The sequence below is a fragment of the Vicugna pacos genome, chromosome X (assembly GCF_048564905.1).
Source record: "Vicugna pacos chromosome X, VicPac4, whole genome shotgun sequence".
Lineage (NCBI taxonomy): Eukaryota > Metazoa > Chordata > Mammalia > Artiodactyla > Camelidae > Vicugna > Vicugna pacos.
The window spans coordinates 86,338,807-86,362,014 of record NC_133023.1 but is presented as its reverse complement, the minus strand read 5'-3'; the positions used below and the strand labels follow the sequence as shown (position 1 = coordinate 86,362,014).

General features: G+C 36.4%; 1 protein-coding gene and 1 pseudogene across 4 annotated transcripts in view; one reads left to right on the top strand and one right to left on the bottom strand.

Annotated features, from left to right (window-relative positions):
• XIAP (X-linked inhibitor of apoptosis) overlaps window positions 1-21,879 on the bottom strand; it is a 53,181-nt gene extending 31,302 nt beyond the window's left edge. For 2 of the 4 annotated variants that reach the window (XM_072955856.1, XM_031671362.2), the window contains exons 1-5: window positions 21,379-21,729; window positions 3,905-4,813; window positions 2,713-2,812; window positions 1,123-1,201; window positions 390-432 (exon numbers count right to left, since the gene is read on the bottom strand). In XM_072955856.1, coding sequence (XP_072811957.1) covers window positions 390-432; window positions 1,123-1,201; window positions 2,713-2,812; window positions 3,905-4,813; window positions 21,379-21,562 — 1,315 coding nt within the window. In that variant the 5' untranslated portion in view covers window positions 21,563-21,729. The other 2 variants (XM_006203980.4, XM_015238906.3) reach the window with 2 other exon arrangements.
• On the top strand, window positions 8,316-9,771 carry LOC140692030 (partitioning defective 6 homolog beta pseudogene; annotated as a pseudogene).
• Window positions 21,880-23,208: the final 1,329 nt, after the last annotated feature.

Below are 23,208 nucleotides of genomic sequence, written 5' to 3'. Positions count from 1 at the left end.
GGATTCAAGACTGGCTAACTAAAGGAACCCCAGAGACAAAAATACACTTAACTCTTCCTTTCATGATTTTAACAGAAATGACAGTGGACAGCCTATAGCTGCTCCTTTCAAACTTGGAAACTAACTGTCCAACTTCTGAATGAATGTTCCTAACATAAAAATATCCAACTTATATTTATAGGCACTTCATTCTTTTTTTTGAAAGTAAAAATCACATTCAATCAACCAACAAAGTAATGACATTTGTTGCAGTTTTTTACAGTTAGTTCAGTTCTAGGCACTTCATTAATTCTTAAATTTATAGCAATCTCATGTCAAATAAATATACCTTGAAAGAATCAGTTTATCTTTCCACCTTATAAGTAACAACCATTAATAAGTATATTTACCAATTCTTTTAGTTAATGATGGTGTTTTTTCAGCAGTTCTCATCTAAAATAGAAATGTGAATTATAAGTTAGAATTCTTTTTGTTAGACGGCAATTACCTCAATTTGAAGTTACATTAATTATGAACTTATAAATTGACTTTATTCCAGTTCAACATGAATATTACAAAAGGCATAGCCTGATGAAGCTAGAAGGAAGTTAAAAGATCATCTAACCCAATCCATTCACTTTACAGACAAGAAGCTGAGGCTAAGTGAGATTAAACAACTTGATCAAGGCAATACAGTTCATGGCAGGGCCACAATGGCAACTCCTGTCTCCTATTCTAGTCCAGTGCTCTTCCCATACAGTACTGATGCCTTGGGCACCCCAGGCCACACTATCAATTTAGACACATTTTTGAGATTTTAAATATTGTCTGTGAAAAGTTAAAAACTATTTATGACTACAAAACACATTATACAAGTCTCATTTCAGAAGGCTGAGGGAGTTAAGTATTTTAGTTCTTCAAGCCCATTTTTGCCTACAATGATATTTAATTTAGTTCATCCTGATACCCTTTCCACAAATTTGCTTCAGGTTAAGAACAACAAGAACTCTTCAAGATCTCCCCTTTAAAGCTCACCATATATTATTAATTTAAAATACTATACTGTGAATTTTACACCAAGAAATCATTGCAAAATGAATTATATAATATTTGAAAATATATATTCTACAATATGTGACTTACCAGAGACTCCTCAACTGAATGAGTTAAATGAATATTGTTTATATATTCTTCTCCCTTCTGTTCTAACAGATATTTACACCTAAACAATTAAAAGAAGGTTAAACTTTAGTAGCTCATAAATTAGTAAAGTATAAGTAAAGATGTAATCTCCATCATCTTTATTCCAGTAACTCACTTTTTGGTATTTCTAAGGAGCCACAAAATAAATGTTACTCAAGTCCCTCTCCAATTATCATTTTAAGGTTAAAAAAAATTTCCCTTTGTTATGCTACTATGCTAATGTTAGTAAAGCAAAAGAATATCTAATGAGAATTTTCAACTTTTAAGCAAGTTATTAAGTTAGCACCTTGACATTAAAAAAAAATTTTAAATAATTAATCTTAACGAGTTTTATTTAGAAATTAACCAATTGTACACTGTTTTTTGCTTTTGTTTTGGAGCAGAGAAAGCTTTATTTTGAGGGCCAAGCAAGGAGAATGGGTAGCTAGTGCTCAAAAGACCTGAACTCGTCGATGGTTTTATAGGCAACATGTGAAGTGAGGGCTGCAGGGTGTGTGACTTTCTTCTGATTGCTTGGTGGTGAGGTACCAGTGTTGTTGGAGAATAGGTTCTCGCCTCACGCAGGAAAGAATTCAAGAGCAAAGCATAGTAAAGTGAAAGCAAGTTTATTTAGAGAGATACACACTCCATAGGCAGAGTGGGGTCCATCTCGCTCAGAAGGGAAAATAGCTTAGGGTATACATACTCCATAGGCAGAATGTGGGCCATCTCAGAAAGGTGAGAGGGAGAGAGACCAAGAAGTGTGGGAGTGCTAAGTTTAAAGTTAAAGTAGATACACACTCCATAGACAGAGCGCAGGCCATCTCAGAGGGCAGGAAAGAGTGACCAACCAATTGTACAATTTTAAGGAATTCTTTAGGTTTTCAGTCTTTCCTTTTACGGCTGTTTAAGGTTAAAATTTATTTTCAAGTGATCGTTTTGAAGTTTTATGTTGTACTATTTTGTAGGCCAAAAATTCACATCACTTATATATGTATGTACTTTATTTTAAAGAGGCAAGATGGCAAAGAGACATTTAGAATATGTCACCATTCTAAGACGTCACTGACTATAGGCAGTATGATTATATATGTACCACCATTGCCAATTATGACCCACACCAGATGTTTCCTGATTTCAGAGATCTGAAAATGTGAACAATTGTGTGTTTCAGAATCAGTGAAACACAGTAATGTTTGCTAGGGGGTGTGATGAGTTCTTAAGGAATCTCCTTGGCAACACAGGCTCTCGTGCCCATAATTGAAGAGCCTACTTATAACAAAAGCACACATTCCTAATTTGGTGTTTAGAAATGGAATCATCTGAATGTCATAGATATGATAAGTAATGAATGTTTTGGTCACCAGAGAAGGCTTAGGTGTTTTAAAATAAATATATATATACAAAGTAGGTTACCCTGTTTTTATAAACCTGGTGTGAATTTCAAGCCACTGGTGAAGGCAAAAATAGTTGAGGTGAAAAGTTATTCAAATCTTCCCACTGCATACAGTCCAATCCGCCTGTCACTGAATGAACATTTAAATACCTTACCCTGGATACCACTTAGCATGCTGTTCCCAAGGGTCTTCACTGGGCTTCCAATCAGTTAGCCCTCCTCCACAATGAAAGCACTTTACTTTATCACCTTCACCTAAGAAAACATAGAAGTAAAAATACATGTATTTGTGCAGTTACAAGCTTACACAAAAATATCCTTTTAAACACTATAAAAGTAAGCATTTCTAAATTACATGAAAATCTCATAGCTTAAAAGAAGATACATGAACTCATATCTAAGTAACAGATAAGATCATTTAAGGAGTAAATACACACTAAATTCACTGATTCAATTTGAGGTATTTTACAGAAAAACAAAAAGAAAGTTGCCCAATTTTTATACGAAAAATTACAATTGTTTTAACATATGTCATTTGGGGCCATCAATACTACATTTACTTTTACAAACTGTGAACTTTAACAATAAAGTTCAGTATAATGAAATTTCAAGATAAGTTTCTCTAAAGTTATAGCTACAAGACATTAAACAAACCTTCAAGATTGCTATATGATACTAAGTAAAATATTGAAATAACCAATATTTGTATTTTGGCACTATTCAATATTAAAGTAAACAGGTCCGATACATAATGGTATAATTTCTCTGAATATTCCTGGAAGCCATCACAATAATGGCCCTTCCTTCCCTACTGATATGTCTACGGTAGTTCATTTGAGAAGTGCTCATTTTAAGCAGTAAGGCATGATATGGAGCAGCTTTCAAATATACAGTCTCTGTACAAAAGGCAAATACTGATTTTAACATCAGCCAAAGGAAACTCTCTAATGTTAACTCTTCTTATAGGGTTATTATGAGGCATCAAGAAAATGCATGCAATATACATATTGAGCACATATCGTAGGTGCGCAATAAATTATAATTAGTATTACTATCAGACCCATTCTTTGATCACGGATATCTATCATCTTTTGCATGTCATCCTTCTCCAAAAAACAATTCCATGAAGATAAATATAATTCATAATATGGTAGTCTTTTACACATAAATTCAGTGGCTATATTACAGATTCAACATTAGCATTTACAGAATAGTAACATAAATAATCATGTCAGCCTACACCTAAATATTTACCACTTCAGGGGGCAAATGGCATCTATTTACTTTTTAGGAGACCTGAGATAATTGGAAAGATATTTATTAGCCTAGTTTTATAATAAAGTTTACCTAAAGCATAAAATCCAGCTCTTGCAAGCTGCTCCTTGTTAACTGAGTATATCCACGTCCCAAACGTAATGATCCGTGCTTCATAATCTGCCATGGCTGGATTTCTTGGAGGATTTGTTGAATTTGGGAAATTCCTATCAGAACTCACGGCATCAGATTCACTTCGAAAATTAACATTCCGGCCCAAAACAAAGAAGCAATTAGGAAAGTGTCGCCTGTGTTCTGACCATGCACGATCACAAGGTTCCCAATTTTTCAGTTTCCCACCACAACAAAAGCACTGCACTTGATCATCAATACCTGTGTAGTAGAGTCCAGCCCTAGCTAACTCTCTTGGGGTTAAGTGGGCATAGTCTGGCCAGTTCTGAAATGACTTTAGTCTAGCTTCTTCACTACACATGGCAGGGTTCCTTGGGTATATGGTGTCTGATAAATCTACAACCTGTCCAGTTCTCAAAAGATAGTCTGCATGAGTCTCTGATGGCCGGTCCAAAACAAAATGACTTCTGTTTCCCAGATAGTTTTCAGCTTTATATTGACCATTTTGGACACCAGGATTTGTAGGTTGCGCAGCATTATTTTCAAAATAAAAGCCATTGATAAATCTGCAATTTGGGGATACTTTCCTGTGTCTTCCAACTGCTGAGTCTCCATATTGCCATCTATCTACTGCTGCATGACAACTAAAGCACCGCACGGTGTCTCCTTCACCAGTATACAGAAAACCAGCTCGTGCTAGCGTTGATGCTGAAACAGGACTACTACTTGGAAAATTAGCAAAAGTTTTTAATCTATTAAACTCTTCTACAAATTCTTCATCCTTATTGATGTCTGCAGGTACACAAGTTTTAGATCCTTCAAAACTGTTAAAAGTCATCTTCTCTTGAAAATAGGACTTGTCCACTTTTTCTAAAACGAGAACATTACATTAGGAAATCCAAAATGTGAAACACAGGCAATATACTTTTGATTAGGAGCTAACAAATTACCCACCAACGACATAAAAGTAATTGTACAATCTCTAAGAAACAAGCTAATTCTAAATACTAGAATTCTACATTACCACATGTTTCAAGTCATAAAGTAAAAACTAGCATTTTTGTTTTCTCTTTTAGGGGAAAGTAATATTTAAGCAGATAGAACTATTCATTTTAAATGCTTATTTTACATAAATTTGAAGATGTGATACAGAATATGTTAAAATTATTAACCACGTAAAATCATTAATTAGGAAAAATACAAAAGAAGCATAAAATATGCAGATTCTTAAAGTCTATGATAATTGTTATAATGAATCATTGTATAGTCAAAGCATCAAAGTTCAGTTTTTATAAAAGGAATGTTAATGAATTAATTTTTAATTTTTTTTATTGCTTAGCAAAAGGTAAGTTTTATTCACAATATTGGTTCCAATGTGTTCTTTAAGAGTATCAAATGTTTATGATTTTCACGCATACATAGTTCATTTTTTGTTGGTATCGGATCAGTTCAGATGTATCTAATACTGCCCTCTAGAGGGTAGCTCGAGAAAAATACTAAGTGCGTGTAGACCTTAACTGCAGTTATTTTTGCTATCAACTTCCCAGGGTCAAGGAACAATCTATTCACATGGGAGAGAAGTACTATTGCAGCCTCATTAGAGCTGCCAAATTGCAGCTGTGTAATATTTAACCCAGATAAAATACTAAAAGGAACTGGCTGGGTTATGAGAAGAGTGGCCAGATAATTTATCCTCCAAACTGGATTCTTTTGAAAGTGAAAAGTGATGCTACTATAATAATTACACTGGGGCAAGAGGCGCAAATCAGGGTTGCTCCAGGCAAATCTGGCTCTCCAGAATCTCGCACTGTTCCTGACACTGCTCAGTATAAGCTTGTCAAACATAAAATAAGAGAACGGTCACAATGACATTATCTCTACTTCACATGTGTATTAACTGATTTCTTGGGAAGAACTAACAGCTTTCTTGGCATTACGTTGGCACAGTATGTCTTGGAACATCATCTTTCTTGGAGTTAATGTTCAACATAAGGCTTCTGTCTTGCAGGCTGTCAAAGAACTTCAGTCTTTACTGAACTTGTCAATTTATAATGGTATTAATTCATATACACCTCAAGAGCTGAGTTATATCTACATACAGTAATTTTTAGAAGACAGTCCTCATGACTTCTGGTTACTGCTTTCCAGATGTCTGAAAACATTCCAATACTAGCTTCAAGACTCTTCATTGAATCAGCATAAGCCAGATGACAAAAATCAAGATTCTAAGAAACCAAGGCTGGCTGATACGCTAATAAGATAAAATTTAATAGAGATATGTGTAAAGTCTTACATTCTGACTTTAAAAATCTGTTGTACAACTAAAGGAAGATGGAATCTTGGTTCAGAAAGAAGTTGTATAAAGGGAAACCTCCAGATTAAAATCTTGGGATTTTAGTTAATTACAAATTCATCATGAGCCAACATGACATGGCTGCTAAAAAATCTGAAGCAACTTCAGTCTGTATTAATGTCCAGAGGTGAAACATCCAGATTCAATTCAGCTACATATTGAATATTATTTTTAGTTCTGAACACATTTTAGAAGGGACATTAACAAAGGGTAATGTCAGCAGAGAGCATCAGGGTGAGGAATAGTTGGAAGAGATGAGGATATTTATTTCAAAGGGAAAAGACAATTGTGGGGAAAGAGGTAGAATAACTACCTTTGTTAAACTTTTTTTTATAACTTTATTTTTATTTATTTTTTGGGGGGGTAATTAGGCTTATTTATTTTAATTTACTTTTTATTGGAGATACTGGGGATTGAATCCAGGACCTCATGCATGCTAGGCATGTGCTCTACCACTGAGCTATACCCTCCTCCCGTTAAACATTTTTTTAAATGGAGGTACTGGGGATTGAACCCAGGACCTCGTCGTGCATGCTAAACACATGCTCTACCCCGAGCTAAACTGTCCCCCAGTTAGAATAACTATTTTTATATAACTAAAAGGCTGTCATGTAGAAAAGGGATCCAAATTCTGTTTAGCTTGAGGGAAGAATTACAGTCAATGAATATAATTACAGCCAGTAGATTTTAACCCAATACAAGGATGAACAGTTACAACAATCAATATCAGTATAAAATGGATTGGGTTGACTTGGAGATTACGACTTTGGCATGGACTAGGAGGCAGAATTAAACATTCTAAGTCTATAATTATTGTGAAGAATTAATGCTCAATATAGTCTAAACCATATGAATGTTACCTTCTCTGAGGTGGTTAAGTGTTGCTTCTCGGGTCAATCAAAAAAGAAGTATAAAATCAACAAACTATTTTCATTTTACAACAGTGAACCTTCTGTGTGGTTCAAGTAGTCATCCCATTTCAGATAATATCAGATAAAGCTGCAGCATTCAACAACAGCAAGAGAATCTGTATTTGAAGCTTTCAAGTAGAGACCTCATCTTCCCAGGGGTTATTTCCATGCTAATAGTTTAGATTTCACTGTTTTGAAAAGCAGGTTATTTATTCAGAAGCACTCAATTGAACACTACTTATACATTATCAGAGTGTGAGATTTTGCAAAAGGGTGAGAAAACTGAATTACCAGAGGTTAGCAGTGAAAGGGAGAAAGAATAACTGACAAAATACAGAAACCTTGGGATTGGAGGAAAGCACCAAATGAAAGGGATGGGAGATAATTAAAAAAAAAGAATTTAAGTGAAATAAAGGTGGGGAAGATGATATTTAGAAAGTATATGTGGAGCACAGGAATTGTGAATACAGAGGAAAATGGGATATGGATTTAGGAGAAGGATTATAAAAAGGCTTTGGATGTGAAAAGGTTTCAGTGCAGTGAAGTATGCTGAGATAATTTAAGGCTTCTTTGTGAAAGCATATTCAGACTTTGTACTGGGTAAGCCAAAAGGTAAGAAGGTACAGAGAGAACGATGCCCAAAAAAGCTTTGACATAAAGGGGCTAGGCAGTCAGGAATCTTGAGAGAACAGTGGTTGGGAAAAAAATGTCACTATGAAAGCCAACAATGACATAAAAAGAATCAGCAAGCAGTGGTACACGTTTATAGAGGGGTGTGGAAGATTTCAAGATGGTGAGATGATGTGTTTAAAATATACAGATACATACACACACTATATATATACACACCCACACAACACAGACACACACATACAGCCTAGTCAACTGGGTAAAGATAGCCATGGGCATGTGCCAAGGAGAGGAGACTAACTGCTAATCTAGTAATAATGTGGGAATATGGGGGATTGGAAGGGAGAGAAAAACACACAGAAAACCCACCTACTTAGTATCTGTACACAAGTTTCTATTTCCCTCAGGTTTTTATTAATAAAGTTGCCAAATACACAGAACAAAGCTTATTTTAAAGGGGAAAAGAATATAAAGTAGGATGTACATCACACTGCCACTGCGTGAAAACTACTTGTGGACAAGACTTGGAAGGTAATTTTTAATAAATTGGTTAAATAGTAAGGTAGCAGGATTACAAGTGGTCTTTTTTTCCAAAATGTCTTTAATGTTTTCACTTAAAGTCTCTCAGGTTGGCACCACTGGCCTGGATCAGGAGTCCAGTCGTCGGGGAGGCAGCCGAGAGCAAAGATGTGAATGGGCTAGTTGCCCCCTCCTCCTCGACCACCGGAGCTCTGCAGCCACCAAAGCAGAGGGAGGGAGGACGGAGTTGTATCTCCACCTGCCACACAAGACAGGCCACACCGGCTGCCCTTTGGAGCTCAGGAGTGAAACTCAAGTCACCTCTGCAGGTGCATTTGGTGAGTTTCGAGCTTCTGGGCATCTTGGAGGAAAACAGTAGATTTGGCATTCATTTCAACAGTTTTCGATAGAAAGAGCAAAACTTGGACATTTTGAAGAGTTTTATGGATTACTGAAACATGTTCATAAGATACCTAATGTTAACATTTTATTAGACTATGCAGACATCTAGGAAGACTTACTGTCTATAAATAATGATGATAATTGTCACAAAGCTGTTTCAAGAGCCAACCCACTGGCTTAGGATTTTTATGTTAAAAAAAAAAAAGATAAAGGAAGAAGCAAACACTGCTTTGGTACAGACATGCTAATAAAGGAAAGTGTTTTAACCAACGCATTGTTCTCTGTCAACCACAGAAAAAAGCCACATCCAGTCATTGGTATGCACCAAGACTTTAGACCTGTGAATTCTATTACAGGTGTGGATATTCTCCCAGAAACACATCAGAGGATTAGTTCATTTCTACGAACACAACACTGAACAGTCCCTAGGACTCTATAGCTGGGATGGTTTCAGCCTAGCTGAGACAACACATGGCTTAGAGAAGGTCCCAGGGATCTTTATATCCTGGCTTGTTTCAGGAGGTCTGGCTCATAGCACAGAACCACTGGCTGTTAATGATGAAGTTTTAGAAGTTAATTGTACAGACGTTTCAAGGAAGAGTTGAGATCAAGTAATAGACAGGATGATTGCAAACAGCCGCAACCTCACCATAATAGCAAGACAAGTAAACCAGGAGAATATGCTAGGAACAATAGGACTTCTGGCAGTGCTACTGACAATAGCTTTTTTGGCCATTCACAGCAGATTGAACCAAAGGATGAAGACAGTGATGAAGGTGACATTATTATTGAAGATAGTGGCGTGCCACAGAAGATTCCTAAAGCTGTTTTTACTATGGAAAGCCTGGAAGGTTAAACCAAATAGAACAAACTCAGTTTTGAGCCTGGACAGAATGGTTCTATTCCTTTTAATTAAATGAGTTTAGCACCCCTAGCAAGTGGTACAAACAGAATTTGAAACACATGTTCCAGATCAAAAACTCTTAGAAGATGGAATAGTCATAACATCATGAAACCATCATTTGAATGTTTTCTGAGTGAGGAAGTCACAGGACTTGTAAATCTGGCTAGTTTAAGAACTTTTAAACCTCTGAGCTGATGACCTGGAATAGGCATGTGAACAATAATGTTGTAAGTTTAAAATGTCGTTAAAATAAATAGAAACAGAAAGTAGATTAGTGGTTGCCTACAGCTTGGAGAGGAAGGAAAAGGGATTAACTATAAATGGTTACTAGGTTTCTTTCTGGAGTAATGAAAACATTAGAAATTAGACTGTAGTGGTGGTTGCACAATTCTGTGAGTATACTAAAAATCACTGGACTGTACACCTTAAAATTAATTTCATGGTATGTGAATTAAATCTCAATAAAGCTATTTAAATGTTATTTAAATAGTAGTTTGATAATTGTTAGTACAAACTTTGGATCACAGTGATTTTCAAGTCTAAAACAAAGGGAGCTCTGCTAATGAAATTATGTGCTTTTGATATGGAAGACTAGATGGTACAATACATTTTCAGAACTATGTGAGAGGCCCAAATCACTTCTATTTGAAGTGGTTAAATATTTAACCTGTTACAAAGATCTTAATTAATTTTTCCTTTAACTACATTCTTTGAGTTCTAATGTGAAGTCTGATTCTCTCTCTTTTGGTACTCTGAGGACCTCAGTTCTTGTGTTGCTAGTATTTTATTTATTAATGTTGTTGTTCTGTTGTTAACTATTACAAATTATTTTCTGAAATGCATTCTTTCCTAACTTCTAAAAAAATCAAACCAACTGGCTATTTTTAGGAGTTTCCTTCCATATCATGAAGCATTGAAGCTATGATCCTGAATTACGAAATTCAGTGTTGTTGTTTGTCCATCCTGTGCATTATATATCTATAAACTAATTCCAAATAGGTATAATTTATGTTTTAAATGACATTAATTTCATTGACTCTGGTAATATAGGAGACACTGTCCTTTAATTCTTATCCTCATTCAAAATCTCATTGGAAAGCATTCCTTTTGTTTTGGGTATGTCTGTATATATGTTGGTGCACTTTTGAACTCTTTTAATGTCTAGATTGTCCTCAACTTATGATGGTTCAACTTATGATTTCCCAGTTTTACAATGGTGCAAAAGTGATACCCATTCAGTGGAAACCTTACTTTGAATTTTCATCTTTTCCTGGGCTAGGGCAGTTTGATGCTCTCTAGTGATGCTGGACAGCACAGTGAGCCACAGCTCCCAGTCACCCACCCAACTACAAGGGTAAACAACTGATATATTTACAACCCTTCTGCATCCATACAACCATTCTGTTTTTCAGTTTCAGTATAGTACTTGATAAATTACATGAGACATTCAACACTTTATTATAAAATAGGTTTATGTTAGATGATTTTGCCCAACTGTAAGTGAATATAAGTATTCTGGTAGGCTTTTTAGGTTTAAGGTAGGCTAGGCTAAGATGTGATGTTGAGTAGGTTAGGTGTATTAGATGCATTTTCAGCTTATGGTATTTTCAACTTAGGATGGTTTTACTAGGACATAATGCCATTGTAAGTTGAGGAAGATCTGTATTCAACTAGTGCAAATCGTTTTGGATACAAAATGCACTTACATTAAGAGATTTTTTATGCATAGGACATACTTGTGCCCTTTTTTGTACAAAGATTTTGGATTTTCTTCAGTGGAATTATTCTAGGAACACTGCCTACACTTTAGGAGAAAGTTGTGGTATTTACTATTGACAGGTAGAGATTATTATTTTCATTAGGTTATTTATTTCCCACATATCCACTTAGAACAAGTAAGGGTAAAGCTGCCAACTTTCATTCTCTGCCTGATTTCTTTGGTAATTATCATTGTACAAAATGCACAAGCACTATAGTATGCGTGTACATAGAAATTAAGAATACTGTGAAGTAGATAAGTTCCCTGTGGTTTATGGCTAACTCCCCCCAAAGCTACTTATTAATTAATCTTACAGTAGGCCTAGTATGGATGCCTTTATAACAGTTGTGCACTATTAAAACAATGAAGGACTGAACGCCTTCACTTTGAAGGATAGCTTCTCTAAATGGTAAAAAATATATAACGAAATAAAGTCTTGATTAACTGAAAAAATCTTCTAATGTCAAAGCAATAGAAAAAAAAAATCCCATGCAGGGAAATATTTTTGTGAGATTTAATATCAGAACACTACTCAGAAATGTATTTAAGTATTAAGCTTTCTAATAAAAATCTGCCTTACTTGAAATGAAGATTAACAGTGAATATAAAAACACTATTTGGTAGTCAATTATTATGGCTTATGCAATTTTAGAAAATAATCTATTCCATAATATCATGAGTTTCAGTTATCACAGCAACGTAGAAAAAATAAGCAAGCAGTTTCATATGTGTACAAGACACTGAAGAAAGTAATTTTGACTCTGAAGATTAATATAAATTTAATTATTTAAGATGGTTAACTAGGAAACTATCTCTGATGACTGAAAATTAACTATTACAAATACCCATTAAATTTTTTTAAAGTCAAAATAGTACCAGAATAACAAATCATTGTTCTTAACAAATAAGTAGCAAAACCTTGAGCCTTTTTTTCCATTGTGCTCATAGATAATCTATAACCTGTCTGTGCTTCACCCTTCTGGTCTCTGATGAAATTCATCCAATCACTACAGGATCATTTAATGAACTACAAATACTTATATTCTTGCAACCAAAGGCTTTGTTAACCTCTCACCATGAAAAAGCATTCCTTAAGTAACTATATTGATGTGGCACAGTAAAAGGAAATTAAACAATTGTTATGAGTTGAATTGTGCACACACACCACCCCACCCCCAATATGCTGGAGTCCTAACTACTGGTTAGGAATGTAACCTTCTTTGGACATAGGGTCCTTACAAATGTAATCAAGTTAAAATGAGGTCATTAGGATGCCCTCATCCAATATGACTGATATCCTTGTAGAAAAAGAAGAAACAGACACAGGGAAGATGGACATGTAAAGACAGAAGCAGAGACTAGAGTGATGATGTATCTACAAGCTAAGGAATACCAAGGATCAACAGCAACACCAGAAGCTAAGAGAAAGGCATGGAACAGGTTCTCCCCAGAGCCTTCAGAGAGAGAGCATGGCCCTGCCAAAACCTTGATTTTGGACTTCTAGCCATCAGAACTGTGAGAAAATAAATTTCTGTTGTTTTAAGCCACTCAGTTTGTGGTACTTTGCTATGGTGGCCCTAAGAAACTAACACAATGATATTAAAAATACGACAAAAATTAAGCAAGCAATATAACCCTATTAGCCCCCAATGCAGTACTACTATGCTGACTGAAACATATTATGTGATTAAATAAGGGCATTTGCTTAAAACTCAGAAAATGTATGTTTTTAGAATCTCATCTATGACATCTTTGCTGATTCTTCCACCCAAAAGCCCAGTAAAATGACTATTCTTTGTGCCTTCACTATATCCTCTAATTTGCTGATGACTCAAGTTGTACTAGAATAATATTGAATAACTTTTGCATACACACACACACGTGTGTGTGTGTGTATGTGTGTGTGTGTGTGTGTGTATTGTGAGAAGGAAGGTCCTATATGGTAAGGACTGTGTCTTATCATATTTGTATTCCCAATGCCTAAAGCAATGCATGACACACAGTAGTGCTTAATCAATGTTGGGCAAAATAATGAATGTGAAATACCTCTATTATGCCACAGCTGTTACTATCCCACATCCCACCCACTACCTCCCCTAAACCCTTGAGATCACTGTGAGTACTAAAAATTGTTAATATGCCATTGTCCCCAGGAAATGTGACCCAAACAGGAAATACATGCATATCAGGCAAACAGTACAGTTCTTCAGTGATACAAACATATACTAAAGTCACATTTCAAAAATATTACAGGATTTACAAAATTTTTCACAGTAACATCATAAACACTTCTATGTGCTAACCCAAAACACCATAATAATTTAAAATTTATCTTAAGCTTCTCTCTTTGCTTATTACATGCAGAAATATTATAAGATTTTCTCATCAGTTGCTTTTTTTCCCCTATAGATGATACAGCATAGAGATTTTGTCAAATAAGCAACATTCTCCCTGACCCAGTGGAGGTCAATCCCTCTTTTAATGATCTTAAAGTATTAGTTCCCTGTTTAGAAATAGCATGTTGATTTACAAAGTTGTAGTATCTAAGAACTGTATCTATGTAAATGTATCACAGTATAAAAAAAGCTGAATTTTAAAAGTAATATGCCCTGAACAAAAAGGGATCATTTAAAAAATTCAGCTTTTATACTATATTTACATAAAAATTCAACTTTTGGTCAAATTGTTCATTTATACTACTAAGGTTCTTCAAACCAAGAAGCATATTTCCTTTTAACTTTAGGTTAAATGGTCAATAAAACATTTTTGAGGTTAATTATATTCAATCCAATCAAAAGTTCTCACCCTAAAATTAAGCACTAGAGCCATTCAAACAACTGAATGGCATTAATGAGCACTTAGCCCATAAGTTCAGTCAACAACATAAACTTATTAATACTTCTGTCTACAACATATGCTTGATCATGAAGCCTACTTCTGTAAACACCTGAAAGGGCATACTGAGAATCAACAAAGGGAGTATCAATTACATGTTCTATACTTAATTGAGAAAGCTATAATAATACTTAAATTTGAGCCCAGACCTCCAATCTTTGCCAAATTACTTATAATAATTAACTCCACAGGTACAGTTCTCTCAGAATGGACAACCCAGGAAGGTATTCCTTCATTTTTTTTCTTCAACAAATTATGGGACTGTGTTTCCCCAAAAGAATGTTTTCATGAAGAATATACAGGTTTGGGGTTCAAGAATTCACTCAAAATCATTAAAAGGTCACGATTATCCCCACTTCCACTTTACTGAAAACTGCTCAGAACGTAAGACAATTTACAGTGCTTGTTAATCAAGTCTTTGATTCAAGAACAAACCACCTATAGCCCAAACTCTAGATCCATGACATAGATTAATACTATTTGTGCTTATTCAGAGTTCAGATCAAAACCTTTGCTAAAATCAGAGCAGGCAGAAAAACAAAATCTCAAGATGGACACCAACCCAATATTTAATATAAACAATAGTTTTCCTTTATAAAAGAAAGGGGGAAAAATAGAATCCTACTATTCAAGCTGTGAATACTTTAATATGTTTATCCTTTAAAAGCCTTTTCTATGTGCAGGTAGCATATGCACATTACAAGTATTTCTAAAGGGGATTTATTGTACATGGTATTTTCACAATTTGCTTTTTGCCATTTAGTAATATATCATAAGCATCTTTCCACATCAGTTTTTATCTGGATTAGAACATTATTTTAAATGGATGACTAGTATCTGACTATATTAATGTATCATAACCTCATCAATTCCATATTGCTGAACATTAATTTTAAATGTATACTTATAAAAAAGAAAATATACACATGATCAAATAATTCAAGAGGCACAATAGTTGTATCAATTCCACCTCTGAACCTTAAACCTCCAGTTCCCTTCCTAGAAGCAATCACTCTTACCAGTTTCTTGTGCATTCCTCCAGAGACGGGCTACGAACATGCAATCACGTATGAGCATTTTAAAACACATAAATGTTAACATATTCTATATACACATAGTTATGCACCTTTATTGCTGGACATTTAGAAAGCTAACAATTTTTTACTACTATAAAAAATGTTGGAGTAAATGTCCTTCTGTCTATTTGCTTTTAACACCAATATGAAGTGGCCTCAAACAGAAGTGTGTCCTATTTCCACCTCCTTTAAATCTATCTTGGTTTTGACTAGAAATAGTCTTAAGAAAAAGCTGGAAAGCACTTATTAATCTATGAGAAAAAGGTGAACATCTCAACAGAAAAGAGACAAATTTACAAATGGCAGATACTAATGGCTAACAAAACATATACAAAAATGTTAAATAGCACTAGTAATCAAAGACATAAACATTTTAAAAGATATCATTTTTGTCCTGTTTGGCAGAGATTGTCTTCACTATCAACAATAAAAATTTAGCGGTGGAGAAGGTATGGGACAACAGGCACTCTTGTTGATGGAACTAAAAACTGGTACACATTTTCTAGAGAATAATCTGGCAATATACTCTAAAAGTCTTAAATATATGATTACATTTGAACCAGTCATTCTAGGTCTAAGTATGAACTCCAAGGAAATAATCAGGGATTTCTTTTAAAAATGTATTTAAAAGGATGTTCAATACAGCGTTATTTATAAAAACAAAAACCCCCCTCAATTCCAACAAAAGAGGACAACACTTTGGTAATGTGGATACTAGGCAATCTTTAAAAACTAGGTTGTAGAAGAATACTAAAGAATACAGATATGTGTTCATGATGTTGTATTAAGTGAAAGCAGATGGTTAACAATACAATATTGTTCAGTATAATCCCAATTATTAAAAAACACATATAAAGACAGGCTAAAATTCAAAATTCTACTGTGGTTATTATCTTTGGGCAGTGGGACTACTGATTTTTTTTTCTTTGTGGTTTTCTTAATTTTCCACATTTTATCCAGAATTTATCTAAATTGTATTAGATTCTAATCAAAAGAAAAAAGCAGCTGGACTCTCGATTAATCAAGGTCCCTTATACAATCCTGCCCAGCAGACTGGGGGTATTATTTGGCTATTTGCCACGTGACAAGGCTTCCTTAGTTTGTGAATACACTGGCCCAGTAAGCTACCAATAGTGGGACTTCCTATCCCAAGGTTTTGGCTCTTCCTTCACAGAAGATAATTTTTATAACTCAAAAGGAGAGGGAAGGGTACTTTCTTAGTCTTTATGTTTTTGCCTGTCCTGAGAATTTGTGCCACCTTTCTACTTTGTAATATTACTATCATCAGCTTAAAAACAAAAAAGAGGATATAGGTCAACTCCCAGAGATAAACACAGTAACCACGTCACGTCCACAGTAGTTGGCCATGAACAAATGTCTTTTGGTCCACTGTTTGTGTAGCAGTAAATCATTAGCACAGAGGGCTGAGGAATACAGATAATAATAATACCTGATCGCTACTTATTGTTAACTTAAGTTGAAAATAAAAGACTTCATTGAAAAATGTTGAGTGATGCCTTTTGTTGCAGTTCTAAACTTGTTCATTCATTGCCTTATAAAAACAATAAATTAATTTGGGGCCTGGTGAAAAAGGAGTCTCCCCTGATCTCTGGCCAAAATTTCTCTAAAATAATTTTTACAAAAGGGCAGCTCAGAAACAAGTACACTGAAAAGATCATTATATTCTGTAGACATCCACAAGCAAAACTTGTTCAATATAATTTACTTATGTTTGTGCTTCACAGTATAATAGTAGTCACACTTTCACTTTAAGATAAGGCAACTAAAGCATAAGGAAGTTAAATGATTTGACTAAGACCGTAGAAACTGGAACTTATTCTACTTGATACTTGTCCAGATAACTTATTCTGACAGAGTAATTAGGATGTAGTACTTAAAAATCAAATGGTTCCATAAGTGCCATGCTGAGGTTCTTTCAATGAACGATTTGGTGAATGGGTCAAACCTACCCTAGATATTTCTCAGAATTCCCTTTCATGATCATGTTGGGATCTCAAGCAAGTGCTGAAACAAGTTCTTGATAAAAGTCAGTATCTTTTCTTTTTCTCCCAGTAAAAATATTTAGTTCTATCTAATAGCCACTCTGTTGCCTATATGCAAACATTGAGTAGGTTTGTTTTCTGTTCGGCTTAAATTTAAAAAATGACACAAAGTAAAGGAAACTTTGCCACAATAAATAACCAGAAGCCAAATTAAAATATCACAACATATTTAATGGACGCTCACGTGTTCTAAAAACTATCCATAAACTAATTTTCATTTTCCTCCACCCCATCATTTTAGCTACATGTAAATAGTTCTCTACTAAAACATGCTATTTGTTTTAATACAATGTCAAAATTTAAGCATGAGTTTATGTGATTCCACAGATCATCATCCTTTTTTTTCTTTTACCATGTTACCTCTGATTATAATTAAATATGTAATGTGGCTTACAATTTAGCATTTTTTCATATGTGGTAGCTAATCTAATCTATACAACACATCATACTCACATTTGAGTTATGGAGAAACTGTGGTTTTCTGACTGGTTGTTACTCATCAAAGAGCATGTGGCCAGTAAATGACAGTTAAAAAAAATAAAAAGTAAACCCAGTGATTTGGACCAACATAGGTCTAAGGAAATTACTATAAGGATCACTGGCAAAAAGGGTAGTCCAGTGAGGTAGAAAATATTAGGCTCCATGCCCTTTCAAGGCTTGAAAAATTAGCTGGAGCCATAGAAAGGTGTATCATGTATGCTGACATGTTTTAAGGTCAACAAAATTATTACAGGAATAAGTATAAAGTTCAAACCATATTAGTATTTATAAATATACCAGGGAATGCACAGTGGGACCAGCTTTGCCCAGTTTAGGAAATCAGCCTTAACTCACTCAGTTCAACTTCTGTCTGACCATCTGAGTCCAACTATTCCCAGTCCACACAGCACACCTCACTTGTCACCACAACCCATATCCTTGAAAATACATAATAGACACATCATAATACTGAATCACATGTGTCAACAACAAAGACTGGGTACCAATCACACCAGATCAAATCCCAAAATGTATCAAATAGCAGAGCTACAACTATATTATATTTAAAAATAATAAAAGTCCATGCTGAGTCCTACAAAATGGACATAAATATGCTTTTATCACACAAAAGACAACCTATTACTAAGTATACACAGAACAGATTAAACATATAACTCTTAAGTTTGGCCTCAAATTCATATGATATACATATTTTCTTTTATAATATATAGTATTCCAAATGGCCTTTTCATGTTTTGAATTAAATGGAATAAATATATTAAAAAGTTATGAAAAAGAAAAAAGAAAAAAATAAGGCTTAGTGATTTGCTGACAATCGCACAGCTAATCGGAAACAAAGACAAAACAAGAACCCAGGCCTCCAATGTAGGGCTCGTTCTACTGTATCACATGACCTCTAAAACATGAAAATAGTATTTGTTCAATTCAACTTATTTTACCACTACTGTTTTTATCTCCTCAATTCTACTCACACAATGACCTTAAACAGTGCCGCAGATTACATTTTTTAATACTATTACCAGATTAGACCAGAGATAAAGTTTGAGAATTGACAGCTCATGATAATCTCCCATTCTCAAAAGAACAAGGGCATCTACTTTGCCATATTCATCTTTGGAACTCTACCACACAGTCAATGCCTGGCATATACAGTAGGCACTCATTAGTTTTTTTTTAAATATAAACCATAGCTTTTTTTTTTCTATTAGCACCAGCTACCAGGCTTAAATATGAGACCAAACAAAAACAGTGAAATATCGTTATTTCGTATGTGGGGTCTCTAAGCATTTATAATATTTACTAAATATTATATAAACATAATAATATATATGTAAATAAATATAAAAGGATTTACTAAACAAGCTAATGTTTACAACCAAATATAAGGAGAACATTTACATTACTATTTCAAGCACTATATAAATTAACTGGTACATTAATCACAGTAATTCTTACCTACTGAAATGGGCCTGACTAACCTTTAGTCAGCATTACTTTGTCCCCTTAATTAGTCATCGAATGTACTAGAAAGTAATAAAATTACAGGTGTAGTACAAGGGGCACTGGATTAGGACCAAGACTCTAGTCCAAGCTCTATTAATAATCAGATATATAACCTTGGGCAATTCACTTTTTCTTGTGTCTTAACCTATTCATAAAAACAAAAGAACCACTAATCACCAGGGACCGCTTCAGTCTTAATTTTTTATTATGATTCTTACCCGCAAAGATTCTACATTCAAAATTTTACCATTGTGCCAAATTTGATATCCTGAATGTTATTTCCTACATTACTCAATAATCAAAAGCTTAGCACATTTTATAAAAATATGTGAAGACTAATAACATATATCATTGCTACCTTCTTACATTAGGAGCAACAGGAGAAAACCAAAGAAGAAATGTGAGCATCCAAAAATCAGGACTGCTCTGCCAGTAGGGCTGACATGAACCTTCGCGGATTTTACAACACAAACCACTGAGACATAAATATATGTATGTATATAAATACATACACACATACCATTGAGACTTGTTTATACGGATATACATATATGTGTATGAACTCTAAAACTTGTTTTTAGTTATAAAATCAATACTTGTTTATGATAAGAAGTTCAAACAGTACATTCGGTCATATGTGAATACAAAGTAAAAGATTCCCATCCCCCTCCACCTCCCAAAGTAATCACTGTTAACATTTTTCCTGTGCCTCCTTCACGAAGTTAAGCATATACAAGTAGATGGGTGCGTATGTAGAAATCTTTTTAAGCTAAACTGTTGCCACTTCTTGAACGATGGGGAAAAATATCTCCAGCACTGGCTTCATAAACATGTTAAATACACAGAAAGCAGTAGCACGGTTGTATGGCACAAGTGGTATATGCTTCAGAAACGTGCACGGAATACATTTAATTTTCTTGCTTGGAGGCTATGTGAAGCAGCTGCGCAGAAAGAGTGTTGAGCTAGGAGCCAGACAACCTGGGTTCTAATCTAAGTAATCAAGTAGCTTTAGGCAAGCCATGAAATCTTCCTGTGCCTTAGTTTATGCTTTTGTAAAATATCAGGGTTGGACTAAGATCCTTTCCAACTCTAAAACGTTATAATTCTAAGATGGCCGTCTGTAACAGTGTACTCTTGAACTGGATGTAACAAATGTTAAGTAAAAAAAGAGCAGAAAAGCACTAAAGCAACCTCCAATCTTACGAGAGTAAATTTCTAAGTGTCATTAGCTATCAAGGTAGTACATTTGTGACATGAGTAGTGACGTAATTATATTTGAAAGCAAAGTAGTAGATTATTAAAATCTGATAGGTTTTTACAAAGCTTTGATTGACATTTTTCTTTTTTGGAGGTGGAGAGGGCTGTTGCTTAGTGTCAGCAATAACCATTCCCCTCCTCCTGAAAAGAAAACAATTAAGTGTATTATGGAGTTAAAATAATGAAACTGAAAGTTAGATTGAATTTTGTTTTACTCCCAGAAGGTGCTAGGGAGGTGACCACGGCAGCAAGGGTTGGAAAGAATTACTAATTTCCTCTTCCGGAAGGTCTTGGACTCCTATTCTTTCTGCTTCACACGCCCTCGCCAGACACACTCCACCCTGCTCCATACCTGCCACAGGCACCAGGTGTGGGGGGGGGGTCCCCTTTGATCATTATAAAAAAAAAGTTCTTTGACTCGATTTACCTTAGGGGCCACGGGGTTTAAGCAGGCACCCGGGCGGCCTGAAGCCACCCACGTACCCACGCCTTCCTTCAGCAGTCGCGAGGACCTGGGCAAGAAGCTCCGGGAGAGCCACCAGCGCAGGGCAGGGGCGGCTTTCTCGCCCTCCCCCGCAGCGCCGGGCCCGAGGGGAGGGAGGGGAGAGAAGGAAAGGGGAGGGGAGGAGAGGGATGAGGAAGCCCGTACGGGCAGTACCCACCGCGCCAGGAGAGCCGGCCTGGATCGCCCGCGGCGCCCCGCGCGGTGCCGAGGGGAGGGTCCTGGAGGAGGGGCAGCCCAAGCCCCAATCTGGAAATGCCAACTCCTCTCCGCGGCCAGGCCCCAGTCGAAAAGGAAACGGAAGTCCCTCCGTCTCCCTCACGCTCATCCACCAGCCCGCCCATTCCCTGGGAGGACCCCGAGTTGGGGAATCCAAAGTGCGTGCAAGTCAGGGCCTCAAAGAAACACGGCACGCGGCGCGGCCCGTCCGTCTCCCGGCCCCTGCCGCGCCGCTGGGCCCCCCGCAGTCAGCTTGCCTCTACCCTCGCCGCCCTGCAAAGCCCCTCCTTCTTTCCCCTCCGCCATTTTCGAACTTACCCCTCGGGCCTGGACGTCCTTCGATTAACGCTGAGCCCGCCCGGGGCGCCACCGAGGTCCCGCCACTTCCTGGGGCCGGAAGGGGGAACCAGGACAAATGGAGCCCTATTTCCCCCCACCCCACCCCCCCCGAGTTGGAGCCCAGAACCTGAAGGAGCGGGCACGCATGCGCAGTGGGCACCGCGTAGTCCCCGCCCCCAGCTCCAGCATTTCCTGCTGTAGGCTCGAGGTGTTTTTTCCCACGGTTTTTATATGCTGAGCTCTGAGGTGGAGGAGTAAAGGGATAGAGGTAAAAGGATGAAAAGACAGAGAGCGAAGAGGTTTAGTTCTTACTATAGTCCAGGCACTGTGGTCGGCATAGGACTTGTTGTGTGTTCTAATTTTGACAACCCTCTAAGGTAGGCACTCTCTTATTAAACCCATTTTAACAGAGGAAATTTGAGGCCCGGAGAGGCTGACTGTGCCTATAGCACGCACCAAATAAACGAGGAAGCTGAGATTAGAATATGATCTGTGTCCAAGGAGGGAGGGTGAAAGGGAAAAGAAAGGAAGACTCAGTCGGGGCGGGAAGGGGATTGGGAGACGAAGGGAAAATGAACAGGGAAGAAAGAAAGCGGAAGGAAATTTGTGTACATAAAATACTTATAATCCTGGATTTATTTCAAATATGCTGTAGGAACCAATAATCAGACTAACAGATGAAGTTTACTTCAGAAACTTGGGCCACCTTACAGGCTAGTGTAGTGAGATGAGAGGTTCTGAACGATAATGTTTCATGTCAAGGGGAATATCATAAGTATCACCTGCATCCTCAAATGATACTGCCCTTCATGAAAAGGGAATTTGGAGGGAGAAAAGGAGAAACTTTTTGGTTCTTAGGCTTTTGCTAAGATATCCCCTCTGATCCTCTCCCATTGTCACAGCTCTGGAAATCTCACATCTGACTTACTGTAATAATAGTAATTGCAAGCAAATATATATTTCACTCAATCCTCACAGCAATCTTATGAAATATTTAACTATCATTTTCCTCATTTTACAGATGAAGACACTGAGGTTTAGAGAGTTTCAATGGCTTGCCCAAAGTCACACTGCTAGTATGTGTGGGAGCTGGAACAGTGATTCAAACCTTAATCTGTCTGATTACAGGTGGGTCTGGCCATTACTCAAGTCTCCCAGCTGACCCCTCTGTCCCTAGACTGGTCCCCGACAATTCAGCCTCCCCAAGGCCATATGAGTTAAACTGTTCAATGCTGCCACCAAGATAATGTTAAAGTTCCTTAGCCTCTTGTTCACACTCCCTTCTTCTGACAAATGGAACCACTTGCTGTGCCCCTGCCCATCCTCAGCCTTCTTGTCTTCCATTAATTTGCTTAAACTGCTCCCTCTGCCTAGGTGAAAAGACTGCCCCTACTCAAAGCCTTCTCTATTCCCTTAGCCGAAGCTCATCTCT